Raw genomic sequence first — 25208 nt, 5'->3', positions numbered from 1 at the left:
AGTACCTTCTATGTGGTTCTTCATGCAGTTATAAATTCCCTGACCCTGGAGGCAAACCAGGGCACCCCCAAGGTGAGAGCCCCCCTCTTTCTCAGCTGATTCAGCTCAGGGAAGCTCCTCCATGGGTGCACTTAGCTTCTGAGCACTTCCGGTCACCTACAACTTGGCCTTGAGGTCCTTCTCAATTCACTGCCCCTTGTTGAGTTTCTGGATTGTCACCATGCCCTGCCCTGTTTGGGCCTGGCAGATCCACACAGAGGCTGTGCCAGGAAGGTCTGCCGTGGAAGTTGCCAGAGCACAGAGGTGGCGAGCAAGATGCTGTGGGCACAGATTGTATGTAGGTTCCCTATAGCTTCACCAATTCCAAGGGGCCAGTATCTGCTCCATCACTTTCTGCTCTTGAGAAGGAGTTGAAAGAGCTGAAGAGAAAGGAAAGAACAGCTTCCAGCACCCCCTGAACAGCCCCAACTTCCTTCCTTCCTTCCTTCCTTCCTTCCTTCCTTCCTTCCTTCCTTCCTTCCTCCTTCCTTCTTCCTTCCTTTCCTTCCTTCCTTCCTTCCTTTCCTTCCTTCCTTCCTTCCTTTCCTTCCATCCTTCCTTCCTTTCCTTCCTTCCTTCCTTCCTTCCTTCCTTCCTTCCTTCCTTCCTTCCATCCTTCCTTCCTTCCTTCCTTCCTTCCTTCCTTTCCTTCCCTCCCTCCCTCCCTCTTTCTTTCTTTCTTTCTTTCTTTCTTTCTTTCTTTCTTTCTTTCTTTCTTTCTTTCTTCTTCTTTCTTTCTTTCTTTCTTTCTTTCTTTCTTTCTTTCTTTCTTTCTTTCTTTCTCTTTCCTTCCTTCCTTCCTCCTTCCTTCTTTCTTTCTTTCTTTCTTTCTTTCTTTCTTTCTTTCTTTCTTTCTTTCTTTCTTTCTTTCTTTCTTTCTTTCTTTCTTTCTTTCTTTCTTTCTTTCTTTCTTTCTTTCTTTCTTTCTTTCTCTCTCTCTCTCTCTCTCTCTCTCTCTCTCTCTCTCCCTCCCTCCCTCCCTTCCTTCCTTCCTTCCTTCCTCCCTCCCTCCCTTCTTTCCTCCCTTCTTTCCTCCCTCCCTTCTTCCCTCCCTCCCTCCTTCCCTCCCTCCCTCCCTTCCTTCCTTCCACATTCTGCAGCGCTCAGGAGTTACTCTTGGCTCTGCAATCAGAAGTTACTCCTGGCAGGCTCAGGGACCATATAAAATGCTGGGATCAAACCCAGGCTGGCTGCTTGCAAGGCAAACAAACACCCTACGCTATCACTCTGGCCCGTAGCCTCAGTTTTCTAGCTCACACGATGCTCCTAAGGAAGGAAACCCAGTTGCTCAAGACCACAGGTGGCATGGTACTTTTGGTTTATTCAGAGAGCAAGTAGGGAATGAGGAGTATGTAGAGACCAGGAGCAAACCCTTGCACCTTCACTTCTCTCCTGGATCTGCCACTTATCTGAGGGATCACTCAGTCACTGAGTGGTGAAGAAAAAGGTGCCCCTTCCAGCAACCTGAGAATCGGCACAATACATTGCAGCTGAGCCTCACATGTGGGGAGCTGCATTCGGTCAGACCCAGGTATGTTCTTGGGGGACACTGTCACCCCTAGAGTTGCCCTGGAGGCCCCAACAGCACGGCAAGAGCACAGGCCAGGCCAGCAGGTTGGCCAGTCATGACTGGAGAGGCCCCGTGAGAAGGAAAAGTCCAGAAGTAGGGTGAGAACTCAGAGCTGAGCACAGGCTTCACCTGCATGAGCCCCAAATTCAATTCCCAGCACCTCACTGGGGAGCCCTGGGGACCCCAAGCACTGCAGGCAGGGCTGGGCCAGCTGGTATCACATCATTGGCCAAGTATCTTTGAATGGCCTCCAGGTGCCCCTGAGCCCTGCTTGGGAAGCCTCCAGACTCTGAGTCCCAATTCTCTGTGGGATGAGGATGAGGGAGGCACTAGTGACCAGGGCTTCTCTCTGTGCCCCAATTTCTCTCCTGTAAAACAAGGGTGTGCTCAGAGTCCACAGCACCCTGTGCTGGCCCATGATGCTCACTGAGCAGAGGGATCAGGACCTGGGGGTGTGAGTTCCAGGAGATCTGGGTGGCATCTGTATTGGGGGGAAATGAAAGACTGATTTAGGAAGGGGTTGCCCTGCCAGGTTGGTCCCTGTGACACAGAGAATGAGGCGTCTCTGACTTGCCCGACTCTCCACAAGGCGCCAGGAGGACAGTGACTGCTCTGTTCCTTCTGCCCTTCTGAAAAGCTGTCTTTAGATTGAGGATGTCCCACGGCCTCCAGACTGCAGGCTCTGGCGATGTTTTATGGCTCATCTCGAGGACTGGGGGAGCTGGCAGGAAGGAAGCTGAGGATTGCAGGAGCCACGAATGCCATGCTCTTGGCCTCACCAGCTCTCTGTAGCTCACAGGAAAGAATCACTCACTTGTACAAGTGTCTGCTTGTGCCAGTCATGTGCTTGGCACCGGGATTCCGGTGGTGAGCAAATCCAGGCCTCTGATCTCAAGAGCGTACTTTCTAGAAGTGATGACTGAGAAACTAACAAATGAGCAGGTTGGTTTCCGATAGTGGAAGGGATGCCAAGAAATCAGGTGGGGAGGGAGGGGGCAGGATGGACCCACAAGGAAAGTGGATATGGCATGACTGGGTATCGAAGAGGTTTCCAGTAAGGACTATAAAGTGGCCAGGTGAAATCAGAGAGCAGGGTAGGACCAGGGCACAGTGAGATTAGTGGCCAGGAGGGACCACACCAGCAGGTCCCTCAGCAGAGGCATGAGGTGGGGTTTATTGGAAGCAAATAGGAAGGAACATCTTTCCAGGCCTCCATCAGACAGACCCAGACAGTAACTAGGTTTTGGGGATTGTTATTGTTGTTGTTTTATTTGAGGGTTGCACCTAGTGGTGCTCTAGGATTACTCCAGGCTTTGTGCTCAGAAACCACTCCTGGCAGGCTCAGGGGACCATACGGGATGCTGGGATCGAACCTGGATTGGTCCCGATTCGGCCACGTGCAAGGCAATGTCCTACCCGCTGTGCTATCACTCCAGCCCGGCCCTGATTTTGCATGTAAACACATGAAGGCAGTCTCTACTAGGGAAGATCCCTATACTATACTTTTTGCTCGAAATGTCAAAAATTTCAGTTGGATATTTTTAGTTATGTTTGATTCAAGTGTTCGGGTATTTGAGACTTTGCTGCAGATAGCATTTAGATAGCATCATATTTAATGAGAAAACCCCACCAACACCTCCTAAACCCTCCCCCCAGAGTCCTGATTTGGGCCAACTGATTTTGCACAGTAAAATAAAGACTGATTTTTTTTTTCTGGTCTGGTTTAATTGCTTCAGGGGGATAGAGCCACACCCAATGTTGTCAAGATTTACTCCTGGCTGTGTTGTGTGCTCAGGGATCGCTCCTGGTGGAGCTCAGAGGATCAAACCCAGGATTCTTGCATGCCTGTCTGCACGCCAATACTCTGAGCCAGCTTGGGAGTCCATATCATTTCTTCTTTTTTTTCTTTAATATAAAAACTTTATTTAAGCACCATGATTCCAAGCATGATTGTAGTTGGGTTTCAGTCATAAACAGAAAACCCTCCCTTCACCAGTGCAACGCTCTCACCACCAATGCCCGCCCTCTCTCCTTCCCAACCCTTGCCTGTATTTAAGACAGGCATTCTACTTTTCTCACTCATTAACATTGTCATGCTAGTTGTTAGTGTAGTTATTTACCTAACTGCACTACTACTGTTTGTGGTGAGCTTCATAATGTGAGCCAGTTTTTTCAGCCCTCATCTCTATTGTCTCTGGGGATTATTACAATAATGTCCTTAATTTTTCTTAAGAGTCATAGATGAATGAGACTGTTCTGTGTCTATCTCTCTCCCTCTGACTTTAATAAATAAATAAATAGCAGAGTTATCTGCTAATCTGATTCTTGAGTCTCCAGGATGGGCTCTGGGAGGATTGTCTTTCAACAACTCCAGCCGATACTTCCTTCAGTGTATGCGTGAAACAGCCCTGTTTGGCCTCCTGCCAGCCCTCTGGGAGTTTCCAGCTTTGCAGAACAGGCAGGAACCCATGGCTACTGGTTCCTTGGAGCTATGGAGAGGCCTGAGCTGGAGGGACAGGGCCAGAATAAGTCTCAGTCCTGGCATTTGGCATTCTAGGCTGGCTCTGACACGGGTGTTGATAGTGACATCTAGTGGTTCTAGATGGGGGAGAAAGTTCTATGGCCTTTATGATGCTGGTGGGGTGACCAGCAACCTCTTCCGCAGTCCCCTGCTAACAGTGAGGTTTCCACACTTCTCTGGCCCATCACCCTCTTTTCAGAAACAAAACAACTCATTCTGACCCTTCTGGAAATCTTCCTTTTGGCAAAGAAAAACAAAGTTAACTCCCCCACTCTACCCCAATTGCATCTGAGCTACTGCTACTCCTTTCCCTGCAAGGTCCCAGGCTGGGGGTGGAGGGTTCTGTCCACTTGGGGCCAGACCCTGAAAAATCATCTTCCACCACATTTCAGGCATGTTGAAAGAGGATTTTTTTTTCTCTTCCTTCCCCCAGACTGAAGACCCCACCATGGAGCGGCCCTATACCTTCAAGGATTTTCTCCTCAGACCCAGAAGGTGAGTTGTGGAGCATGGACCAAGTGAACTAGGCCTGGCCCTAGTGGCCTTCTCTGAACAGACACCCCTGCTTTCCTTCTTGTTGCCTCCTCCTAAAAAGTCATTACAAACCTGAGGGCTCCTCCTAAAAAGACATTACAAACCTGAGGGGCGGGAAACCCATTTCCTGACACGTTTTTCTCCCTTTGCACAGTCACAAGTCCCGCGTGAAGGGCTTCCTGCGACTGAAGATGGCCTACATGCCCAAAAATGGGGGCCAGGATGAGGAGAACGGCGAGCAAAGGGACGACTTGGATGTGAGTGGAGCCCCCCCCCCTCCCATGAATGAGGGAAGGTCTTGCTATGCACGGAGACGCTTTTCTCAAGTTGATGTGGCAGTGCCTACAGGGGTCCCTGTGAACGGCCGCCAGCCCTGATATCTGAGTGAACACTGATGTCCCCCTTCTCCAGTGCCCAGTGTGCTCCTCTGTGACACTCTTTTATATGCTCCAGTGTCAGTGGTCCTCAAATTACAGCCCGAGGGCCACATATTGTATTTGTTCCTGTTTTGTTTCTTCACTTCAAAGTAAGATATATGCAGTGTGCTTAGGAATTTGTTCATAGTTTTTGTTTTTACTATAGTCTGGTCCTCTAATGGGTCTGAGGGACAGTGAACTGGCCCCTGTTTAAAAAGTTTGAGGATGTCTGCGTCCAGTCTCTGTTGCTTTGGCCTTTCATTCTTTATAAATTCTTACCTCACTTGGAAATGCTCTGGAGGGGGAAATGCAGAACTTCCCCAAGTATCTCACTCCTTTGGCCTGCAGGTGAAGAGCACAGAAGAAATGCCTTATTTTTTTTTTAAGGGGCCACTTCTAGCCATGTCCTGAGCCACTGGGACTGCATCCACATAGTCTGGGCATAGATCTGGAGGATCCTGGGATCAGGACTCACACTCTGCCATACCTGCTGGGCAACTGCTTTGCCCTGAGCTGTCTGCTATGCCCCACACATGCCCGCTGGAAACCAGCTGAGAACCCCCTCTGGCCTCGCTGTCTTCTTGCCTTTCAGCCCACACCCATCTCTGGGGTCTTGTGGGACATTTGCCTACATGCCTCCCTCACAGGCTGGGCTCCCACAGCTCTGCTGATGTCCCTGAATCAGCACAGCACAGTTGTGCACCTCTGGCTGTGAATTCCAGGTTGCAGGCAGGAGGTTCTGAGTCCCTCCTGGTTGGAATTTCATGGCAGGCTGGAGAGTTTTCCTCTCTGAATATGCTGCTGGAGGCTGGGAGATGGTGGTTAAGAGTTCCACAGCTGTGGCACATCCACAGCTTCCATCTCCAAGCTGGGCACTGTTGACTGACCTTCAAGCCGGAAATTAAGTTAATAAGTTATTAACAATAACTTATTAATAAGTGCCATTATTCGAGTATACAGAAGAGATGCTTTGTGTTTGAAATAAGGCCTTTCCCCCACAGTACCACAGGCCATACCTGAGGGCAGAGCAGCAGAGTCCTACCTGCCCCAGTTTCCATGATGGGGCCATTAGCACATACATGTTCTCACCTGTGAACACGCATGCAAATGCACATATTCTCATACACATATACAGGCACTCACGTGCACACACATTCTCTCATGCACACAAATCTGCACACCACATATACACACATACTTGAAGTGGAAACCTAATGGCCCAGTCCCAGGGGATTGGGAAAACTGGGTCTGGAAGTAAATGCCAACTCAGGAAATAATCCACATACAGTTAAGGAGATGAAACAGGTTTAGGAACTTCCACTACAGCCTTCCCCTCCTAGCACTAATGCTAATAATTAGATAGCTCAGATGTGGAAAACCAAAATTGCAGTTTTTCCCTGAGTCCCAGGGTCTTTATTAGAAAGCAAAACAAAAAACAAACAAACAAAAAAATACATCATCGCTTGGGGTGAAGAATAGGGAGGGTAAGAGACCAATCCAAAAAGAGCTTCAAGGCTGGAGAGATAGCATGAGGTAGAGCATAAGGCAGAAGGATGGTGGTTTGAATCCTGGCATCCTATATGGTGCCCTAAGCCTGCCAGGAGCTATTTCTGAGCATAGAGCCAGGAGTAACCCCTGAATGCTGTCAGGTGTGACCCAAAAACAAACCAACAAACAAAAAGAGCCTCAATCCAAAGTTCCTTCCATCTGATGATGAGTGATAAGCACCTGCGAGAATTAACCTGGACAGAATGAGAACTGGTTATTCCAACACATACTCATACAGTACATTTATGCACACATACATACATAATTATGTTTGTACAAACACACAAACATGCTCTCTGCCCTCCTGTATGGTCTTAAGCTCCTGGGTGTATGATGTGGGGACACTGGTTGCATGTCTCTGTCAGGTCACTGCTGGCTCCTCTCCCTTCTCCCTGTTCATTCCCAGCAACCTCTGGTCCCATCAGGCAGCTGGTCAGGGAGGCCTGTTCTCAGCCCTGCTTGTCCCTTCCTGGCCACCATAGGAGTGGCATAGTTGACCAGACCTCCCAGACTCTGTCTGAGCCTCTTCCCGCATTGGTGGGTTTGCTTTCTGACAAGGGTGAGCTCACAGATTCCTGCCCATCCACAGTGTGGAGCAGCAAGGATGGGATTCAAACAAGCATCCTGACTGTAAGTCCTCTATGGTCCCCCACATCTGCTCATACTCCTGCCTTCGACTCTCACACAGCATGGCTGGGAGGTTGTGGATGCCAATGACCCCACATCACAGCACCAGGAAGAGCTGCCACCCCCACCACTGCCCCCCGGCTGGGAAGAAAAAGTGGACAACCTGGGGCGCACATACTACGTCAACCACAACAACCGGAGCACTCAGTGGCATCGGCCCAGCCTGATGTGAGTCGCATTCCTTCCAGGCACCCGCCACCCTCTCTGCACCCCAAGGCTTCACATGGTTTATGGGGGAAGGGGCTGTGTGTGAGCATCAGGGCTGCAACCTTCTCCATCTGCACCTCAAAGTCCCAGCAAGACATCCTGTGGGTGAAAGCACATGGTTGTGGGACTTTCTGGGATTCTTAGGTTAAAGTTCACAAGGAGCTCCTGCTTAACAGGTGGCAAACAGCCATTCAGGGGAAAGGGTGGAGGACTTCTCTTCTGTTACTTGAGGTTCACAAATCTTACAGCAGAGAAGGGGCATGTCCCTGAGATTCTGCAAATGGACAGCTCCTCCAGAACGGAAGCTGCCCACAAGTTGGCCATGTACTGTCCTTCGGTTCCTGATTTCCATGTTCTCCTTTGATTGGGAGAGGCTCAGAAAAAGCCTTTGTCTTTCCTTTTCTGGGGAATGGGTATCTCAGCCCCTGGGTATAATTAGAAGCACGAGGGAGGGTTGCACACGCAGAATTAGTAATTACTGTTTATTCTAAATCCCTCCACTGCCTTGGGGACGCAGCCAACTGATTACTGTTTTGTTCCTTTGTCAATTTTTGGTTTGAGGATAGCAAATACTCGTTAAACCTCAGCTACTGTAAAACAGAATTGAAGCGCTTGTTTTTAAAAGACAGTATTGTGGCACAACCTGAAACTACTCATCTGCAACTAAAGTGTCAGAGCTGGAGAGATAGTACAGCCAGCAGGGTACTTGCTTTTCAGGCAACCAACCCCAGTTCAATTCCCGGCATCCTTACAGTTCTCCAAGCAGCACCATTCCTGAGTGCAGAGCCAGGAGTAACCCCTGAGCATTGCTGAGTGTTACCCAAAAATTAAAAAAAAATTAAATTAAGTATTAAAAGAAGGCAAAGGAAAAGTCACCCTATAAAGAATGAGTTTCCATAGGGCTGGAGAGATAGCATGGAGGTAAGGCATTTGCCTTGCATGCAGAAGGATGGTAGTTCAAATCCCAACATCCAGAGCCAGGAGTAACCCCTGAGCATTGCTGAGTGTTACCCCAAAATTTAAAAAATATGAAATGAAGTATTAAAGGAAGGCAAAGGAAAAGTCACCTTATAAAGAATGAGGTTTCCATGGGGCTGGAGAGATAGCATGGAGGTAAGGTGTTTCCCTTGCATGCAGAAGGATGATGGTTCGAATCACAGCATCCCATATGGTCCTCAGAGCCTGCCAGGAGTGATTTCTGAGCATAGATCCAGGAGTTAACCCTGAACACTGCTGGGTGTGACCCTCCCCCCCAAAAAAAAAGAACGAGTTTCCAAGCAGCAGAGGCAATGATGAATTGTAGTATTTTTAATATGTAACAAGTCTGTGGGGGTGAGTTCCATTTACTTTTCCACTGGACACAAAGAAATTTCCCTGTGCTGTTTTTTGAAGCTGGGGTATTTACAGTAGAATGGTGGGTGTGGTATTGTACCCTTTTATCTTTAGAAAGCAGGCATATACTCTGTGTCTGACCAGAAGGTGGCGGAGGGTCTGTTGCTTGTAAAGAGCCTGAAGCTTCAACTACCCAGATGGGTTCTTGAACCTGGTCAGCCTTCATCCAGGACAGCATGGATCCAGCTATCTCAGCCATAAAGACTGCTCTGTTATATTTCCCATAGAAACAAAAAGTGAGGGGGAGAAATGGAGTGGCAGGGTGTTTGCCTTGCACACAGCCGATTCAGGACCAACTGTGGTTTGAATCCCAGCATCCTATATGGTTCCCCATGCCTGCCAGGAGCAATTTCTGAGCACAGAGCCAGGAGTAAATCCTGAGCACCACCGGCTGTCACCCAAAAACCAATAAAAAGGGAAGAAAAAAAAACAGAAAGGGGTGGACAGGGAAGATTGTACAGCGGTAGGGCATTTACCTGACATACTGCCAACCTGGACAGACACTGGTTCCATTCCCGGCATCCCATATGGTCCCCCGAGCCTGCCAGGAATGATTTCTTCTTGTTTGTTTTATTTTGGGCCACACCCAGTGGCACTCAGGGATTACTCCTATCTCTACACTCAGAAATCCTTCTGACACCGAGAACACATGGGATGCCAGAGATTGAACCCGCATACATCTTGGGTCAGCCACGTGCAAGGCAAATGCCCTACTACTGTGCTACCATTCCGACCCTGATTTCTGAGTGTTACCAGGTGTGGCCCAAAAACCAAAAAAAAGAGAGAGAGAGAAATAGTTTCTGTGGCATTTTATCTTTTATTTTCTACTTCCCTTACAAATCACTTCAGCCACTCAAACTGTTGAAAGCTACTTGGTTTCTCTGGATGTGGATGGTAGTAGCATCTCTTTCCCTTGCACTTGGCCACATCTCCTAGTAATCAGATTTGTTAGTAGCCCTGTAAGCTGAGCATCTTATCCTACTTCTTGCCTCACCAGGCGAAGCCCCTGAACCTAGCCCAGCATGTCACATGACCCCTGTGGAACCATGACCACTCACAGAGGAAGATCTACTCATGCCCAATCCCCACAGGGTAGTGTTTTCGATGGAGAGTCACCACAGAATAATGTCCTCCTCCACACAGAATCACCCACTGAGTAATGTCCACCTTCACTGAGAATCACCACAGAATAATATCTCCCTCCACTGAGAATCACACACAAAATAATAACCAACCCCTCTGAAAATCACCACAGAGTACTATCCTTCTTCACTGAGAATCACCGCAGAATATTGTCCTGCACAGAGAATTACCCACAGAGTAATGTGCACCTTCACTAGGATACCACAGAGTAATGTCCTCCTTTATAGAGAATTTCCTCCATGGAGAATTGCCCGGAGTAATGTATTCCACAGAGAACTACCCACATAGAATATTCCCCTCTGTTGAGAATCGCCCACAGAATGTCCTTTACTAAAAATTAGCTTGCAGGCTGATGTCTGTGTTGGTGCCATAATTGGATGGGCAGTCACTCTTTTCTCTACCTCACAGACTACTGGAACTCTGTGGGAGTTCCCAGGAAAACCTATAATGGGTTTTTAACATACTGTCTTTGGTGGCAGCATCCTGGGAACTGAACCCAAATAGCAGATCTGATTTAGGTAATATGGGCTCTTCAGCAGCCCCATAGCAAAGTGGGGAAATGTGGTGTTTTCAACCAAGTTCAGGTTCAGAGGGGTTCAGACTGGTTTGAGAGGAAGGGCTGATCTGTCCACAAACTGTCCAGCCATGTTTGAATAGAGCTCTGCAGCACCTCCTCTTAGCAGACGAACTTCTAGAAAATACAGAAGTGTTCTCTAATGGAGAGTTGTCCACTCACTCTCCCCCTGAATGTTTGAAGATATGGAATTCGTTCAGGGCTTGGAGTGCTGGGAGGCAGTGGGGCGCCATCCAGTATCAGGAACCAAACCTGGCCTCCCACACACACAGTAGCCCTCCAATCCTTCCCACCGTCTCCCTGCCTGGCTCATTCTTCTTCACAGCATTTGGCTTGACCAGAAACACTCACACCTTCCAGAGCTACCAAAGACCTGTTTCTATTTCAGACTAGTATGTCTCATAACCCAATTGAAATGCTGCAGCATTCTTGAGAGGGAAATTGGAGTTCCAGGGAGTCTTTATATAGTCTTTATCTGAGGAACTTAGATCTTCATCTCCTTAGACATTGGGAATGCATTTTATAGCAGACTTGGACTTGTGAATGCTCACGTTACCTGTACACTGGTCCCTCAGGCCCTTCAGCCCAGACATTCCCCAAACAACCCCCCACCCATCCCTCTACCAATCCATCTGGTCCTAAACATGCAGTGCCTGCCGACTGTTTTTTTTTTTATTATTAAAATTGTTTCTCATCCTCAATACTGTGGGATTTTAGGATATAGCCACAGACCTGTACATTTGATTGCCCCTTCTTCTTGGCCTCCAGAATATGCTAGTAGTTCCTCCTTCCATTTTTCCCTAGCCCACAGCAGAGTGATAATACACCATGTCCCACTTCAGAATGCACTCCCTGCCTTCCTCTGAAGAGTCGGGCTTCCAGTTAGGGCTTCCTTAGTGCCTTCTACTCCTCTCTCCCAGTCACAAGCACCTTTCATTCTACCTGCCCTCTAGAGCAGGATGAGCCATTATGACTCTGAAGTACCCACCCTGTGCATCTGGCTGAGCCTGAGGGCTCAGTACAGGACTTTGGACCGACCTGAACAAGTGACTCCACATGTCACACACACAAACATACAATACACCCGGAAGTGTGTTCAACACAAGACCCGAATCCCACCTGCAGGCCAGTGCCAGTCCAGGAAGGCCAAGAATAGCTTTTGAAATGCCCCTAATATTAGATGTGTCCCTGCCCTTTAAAATTACACTCTAAACTTTTTTACTATAAAAAGAAATACCATTTTCCCAATATGATGTAGAAATTGTATTAAGATTATCACGGGGGCCCAGAGTGATAGCACAGCAGGTAAGGCGTTTGCCTTATGTGCAACCGACTCAGTTTCAATCCCCGGCAATCCATATGGTCCCCTGAGCCTGCCAGGAGTAATTTCTGAGCACAGAGCTAGAAGTAACTAACCCTGAGCGCTTCTGGGTATGGCCCCGAAACAAACAAACAAAAGGATTATCACGGACATGAACTTGTTGCCAGGCCACCACTTCCTTTAGCCTTTTGGATAACCAGGCCACATTTTACTGTTCTGTCTCCACATGAATTAATTGTCCAGGTAACTTCTGCTTCACAGGGGCCTCTGCAGTTCACTGATATGCCACCCTCATTGTGGTTGGCCCTAAGCTTAACTGACTGATTTTTCTTACTAACCTCCCATGAAGGTCAAAGGATGAATCTTTCTGTAATATGAGTGACTAAACGAAATGACTATATCCATGTGTCTTAAATTTTTGATTTTCCAGCTCAGAAATATTCCTAAAACATTCACCTTTCTTCCCCTGAGTGTCCAGTTCAGTTTCCAGTCAGTTTCAGCAACCTTCTCATTTGCGCAAAAGGCCTGTGTGACTCTCATTTTCCTATTATTACTGAAGACCCCAGTTCGGATTTTGAGGCCAAGGTACTTTCAGTGCTGCGATAGGCATGGGTACAGTTTCTGACCCTTGCTTGTTCTTAAGTTATCACTGGTGCTTGTTAACTAAGGAAGTCAAAACCTGCATTTTTCAAAATCACTCCTTGTAGGGCTGGAGGGATTGTATAGCATGTAAGGTGCTTTTGCACGTAGCCAACCTGAGTTCAATGCTCAGCACCTGACATGGTCACTGAAACCCACAAGAGGTGCTCCCTCCACATAAAGCCAGGAGTGCTTCTAAGCACTACCCACTCGGTGTGGCTCAAAAGTTGGAAGAAGTTAAAAAAAGAAATTTTTCCTCCCAGAGCTCTGTGCCCATCTCCAAGAAGCCGAGCACAGATATGTCCCAACACAGGCTAGATCCCCCTGACATTTTGGATCTGTAAGGATTGAGGACATGTTAAAACAGGGAGTTCAGTGTCCGAGGAAACCATGGACAGCATCTCACACATGCTATGCATATCAGGAAAACTCTGAGCTGCCCATGTTCCTGCAAAGGGACAATCATGTAGAACATTGCTCTACCCAGCTTGTCTCTGTTCACTGAAAGCCTGAGTTACATCCTGGAATCACTTTCTGAAAACCTTGTGTTCCATGCACCAGACAGACACAGACACAGACACAGACACACACACACACACACACACACACACACACACACACACACACACACTTTGTGTTCCATGTGCCAGAGAGAGTCTTCAGCACTAAAAGCACAGAACAACCTCGAGTCTGTGAGCCCTCAAGCTCCATGAGTACAGAATGCCCTCCTCTGGGATTAGTGGGAATTACAATCAACCTGTGAATTCCATGGAAGCCCCCACTCCCGCTTTCCCCATTCCCCCCACGGAGTTAGTTAATAATGCCGATAGAAATGCTAGAACCACCTCAGAGCTGGACCGCAAGCACCCTAGTGGATTTACATCTAGCACTAAGACTTGTTGGGTGATTCTCTGTTCCCCCAACCCAGCAAGGCTCTCTTTCAGGACTGAACACTGTAAGTCAGATGTTTTCCAGCTATCAGACATCCAAATGGACAGGGGTGCCAGCCTCACCCTGGGGTGGGGTGCTAAATCCTCTCCTGGGAAATGAAGAACACTGCCAACCCCAAATAGTGGCATCATTCTAGCTGCACCAATTGGGCAGAGCCTGGGGCTGGGAGATGTGCCTGGCACACTTGAGGCCCTGAGTTCATCCCAGCAACCCCCATCCCCAAAATAATCAGACGTGCTTTTCCTTCCTCTGGAATTTAAAAGTTCATTATAATGTGTTCCTGAAAAGATGCTGGAAAGCACTGATTGGTGCCTTTCAAAACTCAGTTATTTCATTGAAGCAATCTAGGTCTGTAGCCAAGAAAAGGTGGAGAAGTTTTCAAGAACTTTCCAATGGCCTGGGTAACCCAGGAGAGCAGTGAAGTGAGGGTATTTCATCAACACAGGTGATGGGCCATGCCAGACAGGGCCCCAGACTTAATCTTGATTCTACCCGGGGGTCATTCCTAGCATATGATCAGGAGACCATAAGCCATGCTGGGGAATCAACCCAGAGTCAACTGTGTGCAAGGCAAGTTCCTGAATCCTGATACCATCACTGCAGCCCTAAGTGCAGTTTTGTTGGCAGAGCAGGGAAGTGCGATTCAAGGCCTTCTCATAAAGGCAAAGAAGCAGCCCCCCCCCCCCCCGCAGGCCATGCAGCTTGTATGGAATTGTCACTGTGCCTACCGAAGAAGCTCATGGCTTCTCTTTCCCCTGGACTCTTCTCAGGGAAGCATCGGCCGAGTCAGAGAGTAATATCCGGCAGATCAACCAGGAGGCTGCTCACCGGCGCTTCCGCTCCCGCAGACATATCAGCGAGGACCTGGAACCTGAGCCTGGCGAGGGTGGAGATGGCCCCGAGGTATGAGGGTGTGCCCCCACCCACTGTCCCTGAAGGTCCCCCCCCACTTGATGGCAGGGGCTGCGGCTGGTCAGGGCATAGAGGCACTGTGGGAGTTAATTCATCGTCCACATAGAATGTGCAGGCAAATATATGTCTGATGGCTGCATAGGTCTCGGTCATAGCTGTTTTTCCTTTGTACAACCCTTAGCCCATGCTGGTCTGCTCACCCTACCTGAGCAGATCCAGGACCTGTAACTTGTTCGGGTGTAGATACAATTCTTTGGGGGAAGGTGGTCGGCCCCTAGCTCAATGCTCGGGGATCGAACCCATCATCCCTCACTTAAGGCATGTGTTCAGCCTACTGAGTTCTCTGTTTCCAGCCGTGAGGCTTGAGTTCTAGTTCTGGGGAGTTTTGCCCTCTCAAAAGAGCTTTATTACCCAAAAAACATACATCTGAATGAGCTGGAATAGTAACATGAGATCCCATCCCTGTTGATGGTAAATTCCAGGGGGGGACTTTGGGAGATTAGACAACAGATTGGCAGCAGCCAAACCTGCTGATGAGGAACATTCTGCAAGCCTAATGGTGAAAGCCCAAGGAATGGTTTCCTCTTGGATTCACCCAGAGCTACTCACTCCGATGTTCTGATCTCACTTCCAGCAGCTCTGCCTTTCCCCTGTGAATCCTTAAGTCGTTAGAGGAAGGGAAACCCATGAAGGAGGCCCGAGGTGGGCTCCCTGCCCGGCCTGTGCTCACCTGCGCTGCCTTCAGCAACAGCTCAGAAGTCTAGGCTCCCTCGGTGCTTATAAGATCACAGCCCCAAAAACAGCCTCAGGGACTTCGGTCTCCTGAGGCCCTGCCATCTCTCGGAGCTGCATTAACTTAGGGCCAATTACTCACAGTGCCTCGGTTTCCTCATCTGTTAACAATGGGAACCATCCCAGTAAACATTCATTATAACTGCTGTCCTGGTGATGCATGTGGAGGGGGAGGGAAACAGGATGGGAACAGGACAGCCAGAAGGATCCTCTGGTTCCAGGCACCCGTCTTAGCTTCTCTTTCCATGGCAGCCCTGGGAGACCATCTCGGAAGAAGTGAATCTCAGTGGGGACGCGCTCAGCCTGGCACTGCCCCCGCCACCCTCCTCCCCAGTCTCTCGGACAAGCCCCCAGGAGCTATCTGATGAGCTGAGCCGGAGGCTGCAGATCACCCCTGACTCCAATGGGGAGCAGTTCGGCTCTTTGATCGTAAGTTCCCATCCTGCTTTGCATGAGACATCACGCGTGTTTTTGCTTTGAGGAAAGCCAAGATTCTTCACTACCATCAGGCCTGGGGCGTCTAGCTTCCGGATAAAGCTGACATTCTCATCAGTTCCTCCTTCCTGGCAGAAAAACAGGCCTGGGCAAAAGTCAGGCCCAGCCTGTGAATCTTTTCTGATGTGAATGAAGGAAAAAAAAAACTCAAGAACAGGAGTGGGCCAAATTCCTGTCATGACCAACTTTGACCTTGGAACGTTTCTTTTCCCTCCCTTCATCCCACAGAGACTGCTCTTCCCCAGGTTGGGGGGGGGGGGTTTCTTCCTCACCCTACACCACTGGGGCTATTCAGGCACTTTCTGTTCCCATTTAAGAGCCTGAGTGGCCCACCAGAGGCATATTGGGAACAGGTTGGGAAAAATTTCTCCCCAAAGCGTGGTATGCTGGCACCCAACTGACATTTCAATGTGGGCTCTCAGCCATTAGGACAACATTTTTTGGAAGCTTCCACTTGGAGAGAATGGCCTAAAACCCTGATGAGAAACAGCAGAATCTGCTGGGAAGATTGCATGTTTCACTTTGCAGTGCAGTCAGGGTACAGAGAGCATTGGGTGCATACATGGTATCAGTATTTCTCAAGACCTCAATATGGAGATGTGCGATGAAGATGGGGGTATCACCCCTACGCACACACTCACACACACACAGAGTTCGAGCAGGGGGCAGGGATGGGCCAAGACCTTGTGTGACGGGCATTCCTAATGTCTCCTGTCCTTCCCTCCCACAGCAGAGGGAGCCGTCATCCAGGCTGAGGTCCTGCAGCGTCACCGAGGCTGTCGCCGAGCAGTCGCATCTGCCGCCGGTAACCCCAGCTCCTTCTGGCAACTCGCTCCCTCTCTCTCTCCCTTTCTCTCTATGCTTGGCTCTGAAATTGTTGGGGCTCCCAAGGAGAGTTCTTCCTGTACAGATCTTCCTGCCCAGTTGTTCAACCAGAGCTGCCAACTCCAGAGTCTCTGGAAGGCTTCAGCACCTTACGTGTCCTGTCCTGTCCAAATGACCGCCAGACCCGGTGGTAACTTTCTCTCAAACTACCGTCAGCAAGGCCAAATGTATGGCTCAAGAGAGGGAGAACACATCTAACAAGTGCCAGGCCCTGAGTTTGGCCCCGCACCAGCTGGTCTCCCCCTGTTTTATTTTTTTAAGTGACACTGGGGCTCAATATGGAGTTCTGATATGTAAAGCACTTCCCTTGGCATATGGGAGGTTCTGGATTTTATTCCCGGTGCTGCAAAGAATGAAATGGAAAGTGAATTCCCTCTCTCTGCTTTTCATTGATGGATTCACTAAGGCTATGCTGAATCTCCTAAGTCTCGGGCATGGACCCCCATCCCTCTTAACAGGAAGAACTCTTCTGGGTTGGCATAGAATTGTCTTTCCATCACTAATGGCCTAAACTCTTAACCCACAAAGGCTCTGCACACCTCTCTCAAAGCTGCTCTGCCCACAGTGTCCCCATACTCCCAGCTTCCACGACTAGTGGCCAAAACGAACGCCAGTGGGTGTTTCGTCACATAGGAGCAATGAGTGTTCAAACTGAATGCAGACTGGGGTTTCCTGGAAGACCTTGACTCTAAGAAATGATCCTTCCTTTGCGTCCTTGTAGTCTCAGCATGTTCCCATGGGTACCTGACCATGACATGTATAATTCCTTTGAACCCAAGATCGTATTTAGCACTGGTGGTGCTTTGCATCACTGATGATGGATGGGACTGAAGGATGAGAAAAAGGGAGTTTTCTTGTTTTGAAAGGGTTTCTTTTTGCAGTCATGGGGTCCTCATGGGGGCTTTGCTCAGTTTCCTCAGTTTTGAAGGTTATCTGCATCCAGGTTTTCAGTCTGTCTCCTAAGTGAATGAGTCCACAAAATAAGCGCTTCCATTGTGGCATTGCATCTACCAGGCTAGCTGTTAAGAAAATGGGCAGAGTACCCATTGAGGGAATGACATCAGTTCTGGTCTCCCCCCCAAAATCAGAAATTTGGCCGCAAGGACCAAGAGTGATAGCACAACAGTAGGGCATTTGTTTTGCATAGCAGTTGACCATGGGACCAACCTGGGTTCGATCCCTGGTATCCCGATATGGTCTCCCGAGCCTGCCAGGGGTGGTTTCTGGGTGCAGAGGCCAGGAGTAACCCCTGTGCGCCGCGAGTGTGACCCGAAACCCATAAATAGATAAATAAATAAATAAACAAATAAATAAATAAATGCATTTTTCTAAAAAAAAAAGAAGAAAGAAAGAAATTTGGCCACTGTGATGAACCAGGAGATGGTCACCTGCCCTATGATTGGGGGATTCTCCTTACTAACTGCTGGTGGGGCTTGTTTTGGATTTTTTTTTTTCCTTTTCAAAATCGATTCTTTTTCTGGCCAAAGAGCTTACTTTCCTGGAAACTGATGCTCCTCCCTCTTCCTTGTGTGTCCCACAAAACTTGCTCATTCACCTCTACTGGCTTCTTACTCAAACTTTGATTTTGGCGGACCTGAGAACTCCTTGCTGCTGAGTTCACGGCAGGTGGCCGATCCTTCTTGATTCTCTGTGGGTCTGCAGCCTGGCACTACATGCTGCGATTGTTCATCCAGTGTCTACCTGGCTCCGGGCTGGGCCTTCCTGATGGTCGGTTGCTCTGTGCTTCTCTTCTGGCCACGGTGATGGTGCTGCTTCATTGGTGCCCACCCCCTCTGAGTTCTTACTGCCCGATTCCTAATTAACTTGGACAGGCTGGGTGCCCTCCCCCCACTGCCGCTGCCCCTCCCCCAAATGCTTTTCACTGATGTCGTTGTCATTTGCCAGCCCAGCGCCCCTGCTCGGAGAGCACGGTCATCCACTGTCACGGGCGGTGAGGAGCCAACGGTAATGACATCCAAGGGTGCCATGGGCAGAGCTGTGGGTGGGTTGGGAGAGCACAGAAACTCCCTTGCTTGGGAAAGGCCGTAGGGATGTGATGGTAGTGGTGGTCTGGAGCTGCCCATGCCATTCGTTTTCATTTTTGTCTTGGATTTTTGTTTCTGTTGGGTTTTTCGAGGGTGAGTTTGACCTGGAGGTGCTCAGAGCTTACTCCTCCTCGCTCCATGCTCAGGGATCACACCTGACAGAACTTGGGAAACCATCTGGGATACCTGGCATCTAGCTAGGGTGAGCCGTATGCAAGGCAAGATCCTTGACAGCTGTACTTGGCACTACTGCTTGCCCAGTGCTGCTTGTTTCAAACCTTGTATGATTCTCACATGCTGGGTTAAAGTGGAGAAGTACTTTTCAGGCCATTGTAGTAGACATGAAAGTATGTTTCTGTTGAGCATAGTTCAGTTGACCTTGTAGAATGTACTTCTGTCTTTTCAGGGCTCTCTTCCCAAACCAGCTTTTGCTGTGTGTTAGTTAAGAGAAGTGACTGGATTTTGTGGCCTTGGGGGCCATCTGAGGAGACCCCTGGCATCGTGTGTCCTTGTGCATGTGGTTCCAAGTGGTATTCAACCGCCCTGTCTATGCACTTCCTGACCCGCCTTCTTAATGCAGGATGTGGTTTCATGGTGAATGCTTTTCTCACATGCCCAAGACCCTGCGTTCTGTGTTCCGGATCAGGAGCATGAACCCAAGACCTTTAGTTTACTACAGAGAATCAGGCCCTGGAATAAAGATGTTCTCATATAATTGGAGGCAGTGGGTGGGAAAGAGAAGTATAATTCATTATTTTAAAAGGTACTACCAGAGCAGTAATACAGCAGGTAAAGAGCATGCCTTGCATAAAGCCCACCAGGTTCAATCTCTGGCATCCATATAGTCAGTCCACTTGCATAAGTGTGATTCCTGAGCTCATAGCGAAGAGTAATCCCTAAGCACTGCCAGATGCCCCAAATTAGAAGTTCAGAAGGTCTAGGAAAAATGCTTCTCTAGGCCAACTTTCCATTATTCTTACTCAACATTTTAGTGTTGTATTTCTTGTGTTCATACTTATTGGTAACTTGGGTTTACTTTGTACTTTGACTCTCTTCACCTCGACGTTTTAGTCTGTCTCTGGGTTCTGTAACCTTCTGAGCAGTTTTCTTGACTGTTTTGTCTCTGTTTGTTCCATGCACTTGAGCTTCATTCTCAGTGAGTCTACACTGCTGGCTTCAGTGCAGTGCTCTCGATCTAAAGGTTCAGTGAGCTGGTACCGTTTGGTTCGAATGCTCAGGAGTGGGCGCTGGAAGCTCTGAAGGAAGCCGTTCCTGCACTCCGATACTTCTGTAGGGTCAGGGCACTGGACAAGTGTGGGATATCTGGTCTTGCAGTGATAATCAGAATTAGAGCTGCCAGATACCCATTCTTGTCATTCTTTGCACTTCCTTCTCCTTTGAATCTGAAGTCAGAATCAGAGCTTTGTAGAGAGATCTGAGCGACAGTGTGAGCTGAGCTTGGGCAACAGGAGACAGTTACCTGGCAGGCCTCAGTGAGGTCTGCATTATGAGAGCCTCATAGCTCTGCCACAGCCTATCCTCCTCTTCAGGAGTGGAGCCTCATGATGGTGGAAGATGAGCCACAGTGCTTCCTAAGCACATCCCATGCTTTCATGCTTCCTGGTCCAACCACCTTCTCCTGGCTTCCAGAGCCTCTCAAAGGCCAATGTGCTAGGGCCTCATGGTGACCCTTCCAGGTCACCCTTCCTGGCACTTCAGAATCCCCCGTCATGCCTTTTCTTCTCAGGACTCAGTCCTCTCCTCTGTGCCAGTCCACACCCCATCTGAATCCCACTGTGTCCTACACACACACACACACACACACACACACACACACAGCGCACGCCCAGAATTCCCCAGGCATTCTCAGATGCATGTGCTAGCACCAGCACGTAAGAACATGATTCCTCATACAAACTCCACACATATCTGTTCCACATGGGACTCTGCACAAACACTTAACTTATGTGCCCTTGAAAGTGGGTTGCCTCTCGCATCCCTGACTTTGGGGGGCAGGATCACCCACAGAGCAGAGCCTGGTTCGTTTTCTTTGGATAATGGTGCCAGCACTAAGGCACCAACCATTCTTGTAGATGGGGCTGATCACGGGCTCCACTTCAGTGCTCAGCAGATGGGAGAGAAAATCCTGTAGAGTTCAAGCCTCTTTCCACAGCACTGCTTTTCCTGGAAACTGAGTCCCTTTAGCATGGTGGCAGGAAAGCCATGCCAGATCCATCCCGCTTTAGAATCAATTCTGACCCTTGCCAGTTCTTTCCATTGTGCCCTGCCCAGGAAAGCGTTGCCTGTCCAGAAATGCTTTTGTTTCCCAGAGCAGAATATTATGAAGGCCTATCTCATGAACTGTCCCCTGAAATAACCCTATACAGGGGAGGATGAAACCATCTGATGCCCCATATAGTCAAAGCATTTCCGGGGCAGCAGATCATGAAGGGTGTAGCTAGAATATTTCTTGGCTACTCCATTGGGCTTGGCTGTAACATAGTTGTACTATGTTTGTGGCATCCAGTGAAAAGGAGCCTGAAGTTGGCTACGGGAGGCCGGGAGAGCTTCACCCCACTCTGAAGCCTCCGTCTGCGCACAGGAGGCATTAACCCACTGAGTACCATTCCTCCACTCACACACCTAGACAGGGCACTGTGGGCACAGATGAGAGTTTCATGCAGAAACATGATCAGGGAGGATATCAAAGGAGCAGCTGCAGTGATGGTCGTGGAGCTGTTTCAGGTTATCTTGCCACCAGTGAGAGTGTCTTAGCAGTAGTCATTGAGGTCACTGACCCGGCCCAGCTAGGCTTCTTCTGGATGGTGGTAGACAGCCTCAGTGACCACCCAGGCCAGCCCACAGTCCTTTGGAGGACGATTGGACTATGTCCTTCTTTGCCAAGGCATATGATGGTTCTGAGCACAGGGAGAAGTTGAACCGGAGAGTAGAAGAATCCTTCTGTCCCCACCCCTGGGAAAACACCTGACAACTCCCCTGACCTTATGAGGAAAGAGGAGCCCTTGGGAAGTAGCTTCCTTTCGTGAAGTCACGTGGCACTTATTCCTGCTTGGGCCTCTCTAGTTTCTGTTTCACTCCCCTTGGGAACTCACCTCTGGCCTCCCAGAGATGCTGGGTCAGCTGGTCTCTGGTGTTCTCACTGCCTTCACCTTGGTCCCCCAAGACCTCTCCATCCTGCCAAGCAAAAGTTAAAAAAAATAATATATCTTAGGAATCCCTGGGAGGTCTTAACCTGCTCTGTCCACTTACACAGAACCTAAAATCGCCCAGACTTCCTTCACCCTTCAGAGCAACTTAGTTTCTGTTGGCCTTCCTGGAGACCCCAACACTGTCTAGGAGTCTAACTCAGTGCCAAGGGACATGTGAACTGAGGCCTGCTTCTGTACTCATGCCGGAGAGGCTCTGTGTCCCGCTGAAACTGTGGCCAGGCTCTTAAAAAAGCAGCTCTTTGGAGGAACAAATAATCAGAACTGCCCTTCTTAGATAGGGTTACTCACAGCGTCTCAAATACCATGAAGCTCTGTCTTGTTTTTGGAGGAAAATGGTGTCTGTATGTTTCTCTGTGATCTCTCTGATCCTTGAGCACCTAGAATCCCCTTCTGAAGAGTGTGGGCCCCATGAGATGGGAAGACCCATCTCACAGCAGATTTGAAGCTGTTGTGATTTATTGCTGAGTTGTTTTTGTTTGTTTGTTTGTTTGTTTTTTGGAGATTGCGACATGGGATGCAAAATATATACATCTATATTTACTTTGTCTGGAGGGAGCGTTCTGTATTATTTCTCATTTCTCTGGGTATATGTGACTTTGTCAAACTGGCCAGAAAGCAAATGCATGCTAGCAAGTAATGATGATTTTTTACACAAACAGCCATCAGTGGCCTATGTTCACACCACGCCGGGCCTCCCTTCAGGCTGGGAAGAAAGGAAAGATGCGAAGGGGCGCACGTACTATGTCAATCATAATAATCGAACCACCACATGGACACGACCTATCATGCAGGTACGCGGACTGCCATGCGCCATCAGCCCCCACTGGCGGCCATTACTTTTTGGGCTGATGCTCTGGGGAGACTTTCTCACTGAGAAAATACATTCCTCCTATGGAAGAATCTTGAGTCCCCAAGTCTTCTTTAGATTTTCTTTTCTCAGTGCTGGATCAAACTCAGGGTCTTAAATGTATGAGGCATGTCCTCTAGCCATGCTACAACCCTTGCTACAAAATCTACTTTTGGAGGGGGTTGGTACCTCCATGTTAGTGCTGGGGGACTTACTCTCATAATCCTCTCCCGACCAGGCCCTGTAGTGCCATGCTGCCTGCACCGTGGGGTATAAAGGGCCTCTGGGGCCAGCCCCTGTGCTGGGAAGGGGAGGGGATCAGGTAGGGAGTACACAATGCCAGAGATCAAACTTGAATTTTTTTTTTTTTTTTTTTGGTTTTTGGGTCACACCCGGCAGCGCTCAGGGGTTACCCCTGGCTCTATGCTCAGAAATCACCCCCGGCAGGCTCGGGGGACCATATGGGATGCTGGGATTCGAACCACCGTCCTTCTGCATCTAAGGCAAACACCTTACCACTGTGCTATCTCTCCAGCCCCAAACTTGAATTCTTATGTCTACAAAGCATGCACCCCTATCTTCCCCAATCCAGTGATTTGGGGGATCACATTTGATGATGTTCAGGAACCCCTCCCATCTCAGTGATTATGCGCCTATCCTGGAGGGGCTCCAGTAACTGGATTCAAACCTGGGCTTCCTTCGCACAAGGCACCAGCCCATTGAGCTCTCTGACCCCTGATAGTGTTTTTAAATGTGCCCCAAACACTATTTCTGAAGCAAGAGCCAATTATAATGGCAGCTTCTCTACACACACACACACACACACACACCCCTTTCCCCCCTTTTTCCCTCGGGCTGGATTTCCTGGCGGCCTGGTGATTCATTTTGTTTTCTGTGCGTGTTTTTGTGCCCATGCATTCCCCATGATTACAGCTAATCGCTTCCTCCATGCCATCAGCAGGCCACACCTCTCTTGATTGCTGGCTGTGGCGGTGTTTGGGGCCTCTTTCACATATCCGACCAGGTCCACCCTCGAGGCTAACTTGTTTTTGCCTCCGACTTAGCTCGCAGAAGACGGTGCGTCCGGATCCTCCTGCAGCAGTAACAACCACCTAATCGAGCCGCAGATCCGCCGGCCCCGGAGCCTCAGCTCCCCAACAGTAACTTTATCTGCCCCCCTGGAGGTGAGAAGGCTGCCCCGTCGTGCGTCTTTCTGGGGGTGCTCCTCATCCTCTTCTCCTTCTCTGTCCACATCTGCCTTGACACTGTTGTAGTCGAGGCAGTTGGCCCTCCTGGCTTCTCTGCTTTGCCCAGTTTCCATTGCTGGCGATTCATCTCATGCAGCCCTGGTGACTGTCCTGGGCAGGTGCCCTCTTCCTTTTCAGAGCTTTCTTCATGCTCATGTTTTTCTCCTTCCCCACCTGTCTCCTCGTGACAACAGCATCATGGCTCCTGCCAACACCAATGCTTTTATTAAGGCCGGCCGGGCCTGTTATTTTGACAATGTTTGCTCAGGGTCTCATTTCCTCATTGTTTGCAGGCACAAGTGTCTCATACTTCTCTGTTTCTGTCTCTCTGTCTCTGACTCTCTCTCTTTCTCTCTCTCTCTCCCCTTTCTCCACCCCACCCCCTCATGCCCGCCACTGCTGGGCCACTGCTTCTGCTCGCTCCTGTTCCTGTGGGTCACTCACCTGTCAGCAAGGAATGGGCCATACTCTTGTTGACTGGAATGGACATGTTCTGGGTGGTGGCGTCACTAGGCAGGAGGTGCTGCTCAAAAGCCATAAATGGGAGTCCAGGGTCCTAAGCATGTGATTCAAGAGGCTGTGTCCCCAAAGGAGACTCTGACCATCTGTGCTCTGGAGAACCTGCCAACAAACCTCATGAGACTGTGAGCTCACCCTGAGTAGGGCTCCCTTTCCTCTCTGGCGGGGAGGGGTTCATAGGCAGGGGACTTTGTGGAAGGGTGCTGAGGAACCCTGATGTTCACAGATGTCTCACTAATGGTGCCTTTCTCATCAGCGGGACAGAAGATGCCCCTCATAAGCAGCGGGCACAGAGTGGTGCTGGGCACTGTTGCCAGCTCATCTCTGGATAGGAACCCTGCGTCCCACCTCATCCCTGCCCAGTGTAGCCTGGACACACACAGTTGGCGAGATGCATGCCGGGTGTTTCTAACGCTGCTTATTGTTCCCCAGGGTGCCAAGGACTCGCCCATCCGGCGGGCAGTGAAAGATACCCTGTCCAACCCCCAGTCCCCACAGCCGTCTCCTTACAACTCCCCCAAACCACAACACAAAGTCACACAGAGCTTCTTGCCACCCGGCTGGGAGATGAGGATCGCACCCAATGGCCGGCCTTTCTTCATTGACCACAACACAAAGACGACGACATGGGTAAGGCTGTGCTGGCACTTAGACCCATGGGGCTCTCAGCCATGACTGACCCTGCCCTGAGCAC

At 49.4% G+C, this 25208-nt stretch overlaps 1 protein-coding gene across 5 annotated transcripts in view; it reads left to right on the top strand.

Moving 5' to 3' along the window:
* NEDD4L (NEDD4 like E3 ubiquitin protein ligase) overlaps positions 1-25208 on the top strand; it is a 288404-nt gene that overhangs the window by 219085 nt on the left and 44111 nt on the right. For 2 of the 5 annotated variants that reach the window (XM_049782049.1, XM_049782052.1), the window contains 10 exons: positions 4564-4625; positions 4819-4921; positions 7317-7483; positions 14313-14445; positions 15499-15675; positions 16472-16546; positions 18532-18591; positions 22561-22692; positions 23813-23932; positions 24947-25144. In XM_049782049.1, the coding sequence (XP_049638006.1) occupies positions 4564-4625; positions 4819-4921; positions 7317-7483; positions 14313-14445; positions 15499-15675; positions 16472-16546; positions 18532-18591; positions 22561-22692; positions 23813-23932; positions 24947-25144 (1227 nt within the window). The remainder of the gene's footprint in view (positions 1-4563; positions 4626-4818; positions 4922-7316; positions 7484-14312; positions 14446-15498; positions 15676-16471; positions 16547-18531; positions 18592-22560; positions 22693-23812; positions 23933-24946; positions 25145-25208) is intronic. The other 3 variants (XM_049782050.1, XM_049782051.1, XM_049782053.1) reach the window with 3 other exon arrangements.

The sequence above is a fragment of the Suncus etruscus genome, chromosome 10 (assembly GCF_024139225.1).
Source record: "Suncus etruscus isolate mSunEtr1 chromosome 10, mSunEtr1.pri.cur, whole genome shotgun sequence".
Lineage (NCBI taxonomy): Eukaryota > Metazoa > Chordata > Mammalia > Eulipotyphla > Soricidae > Suncus > Suncus etruscus.
The sequence above is the reverse complement of the archived record's forward strand: the minus strand, read 5'-3'. Positions and strand labels throughout refer to the sequence as shown.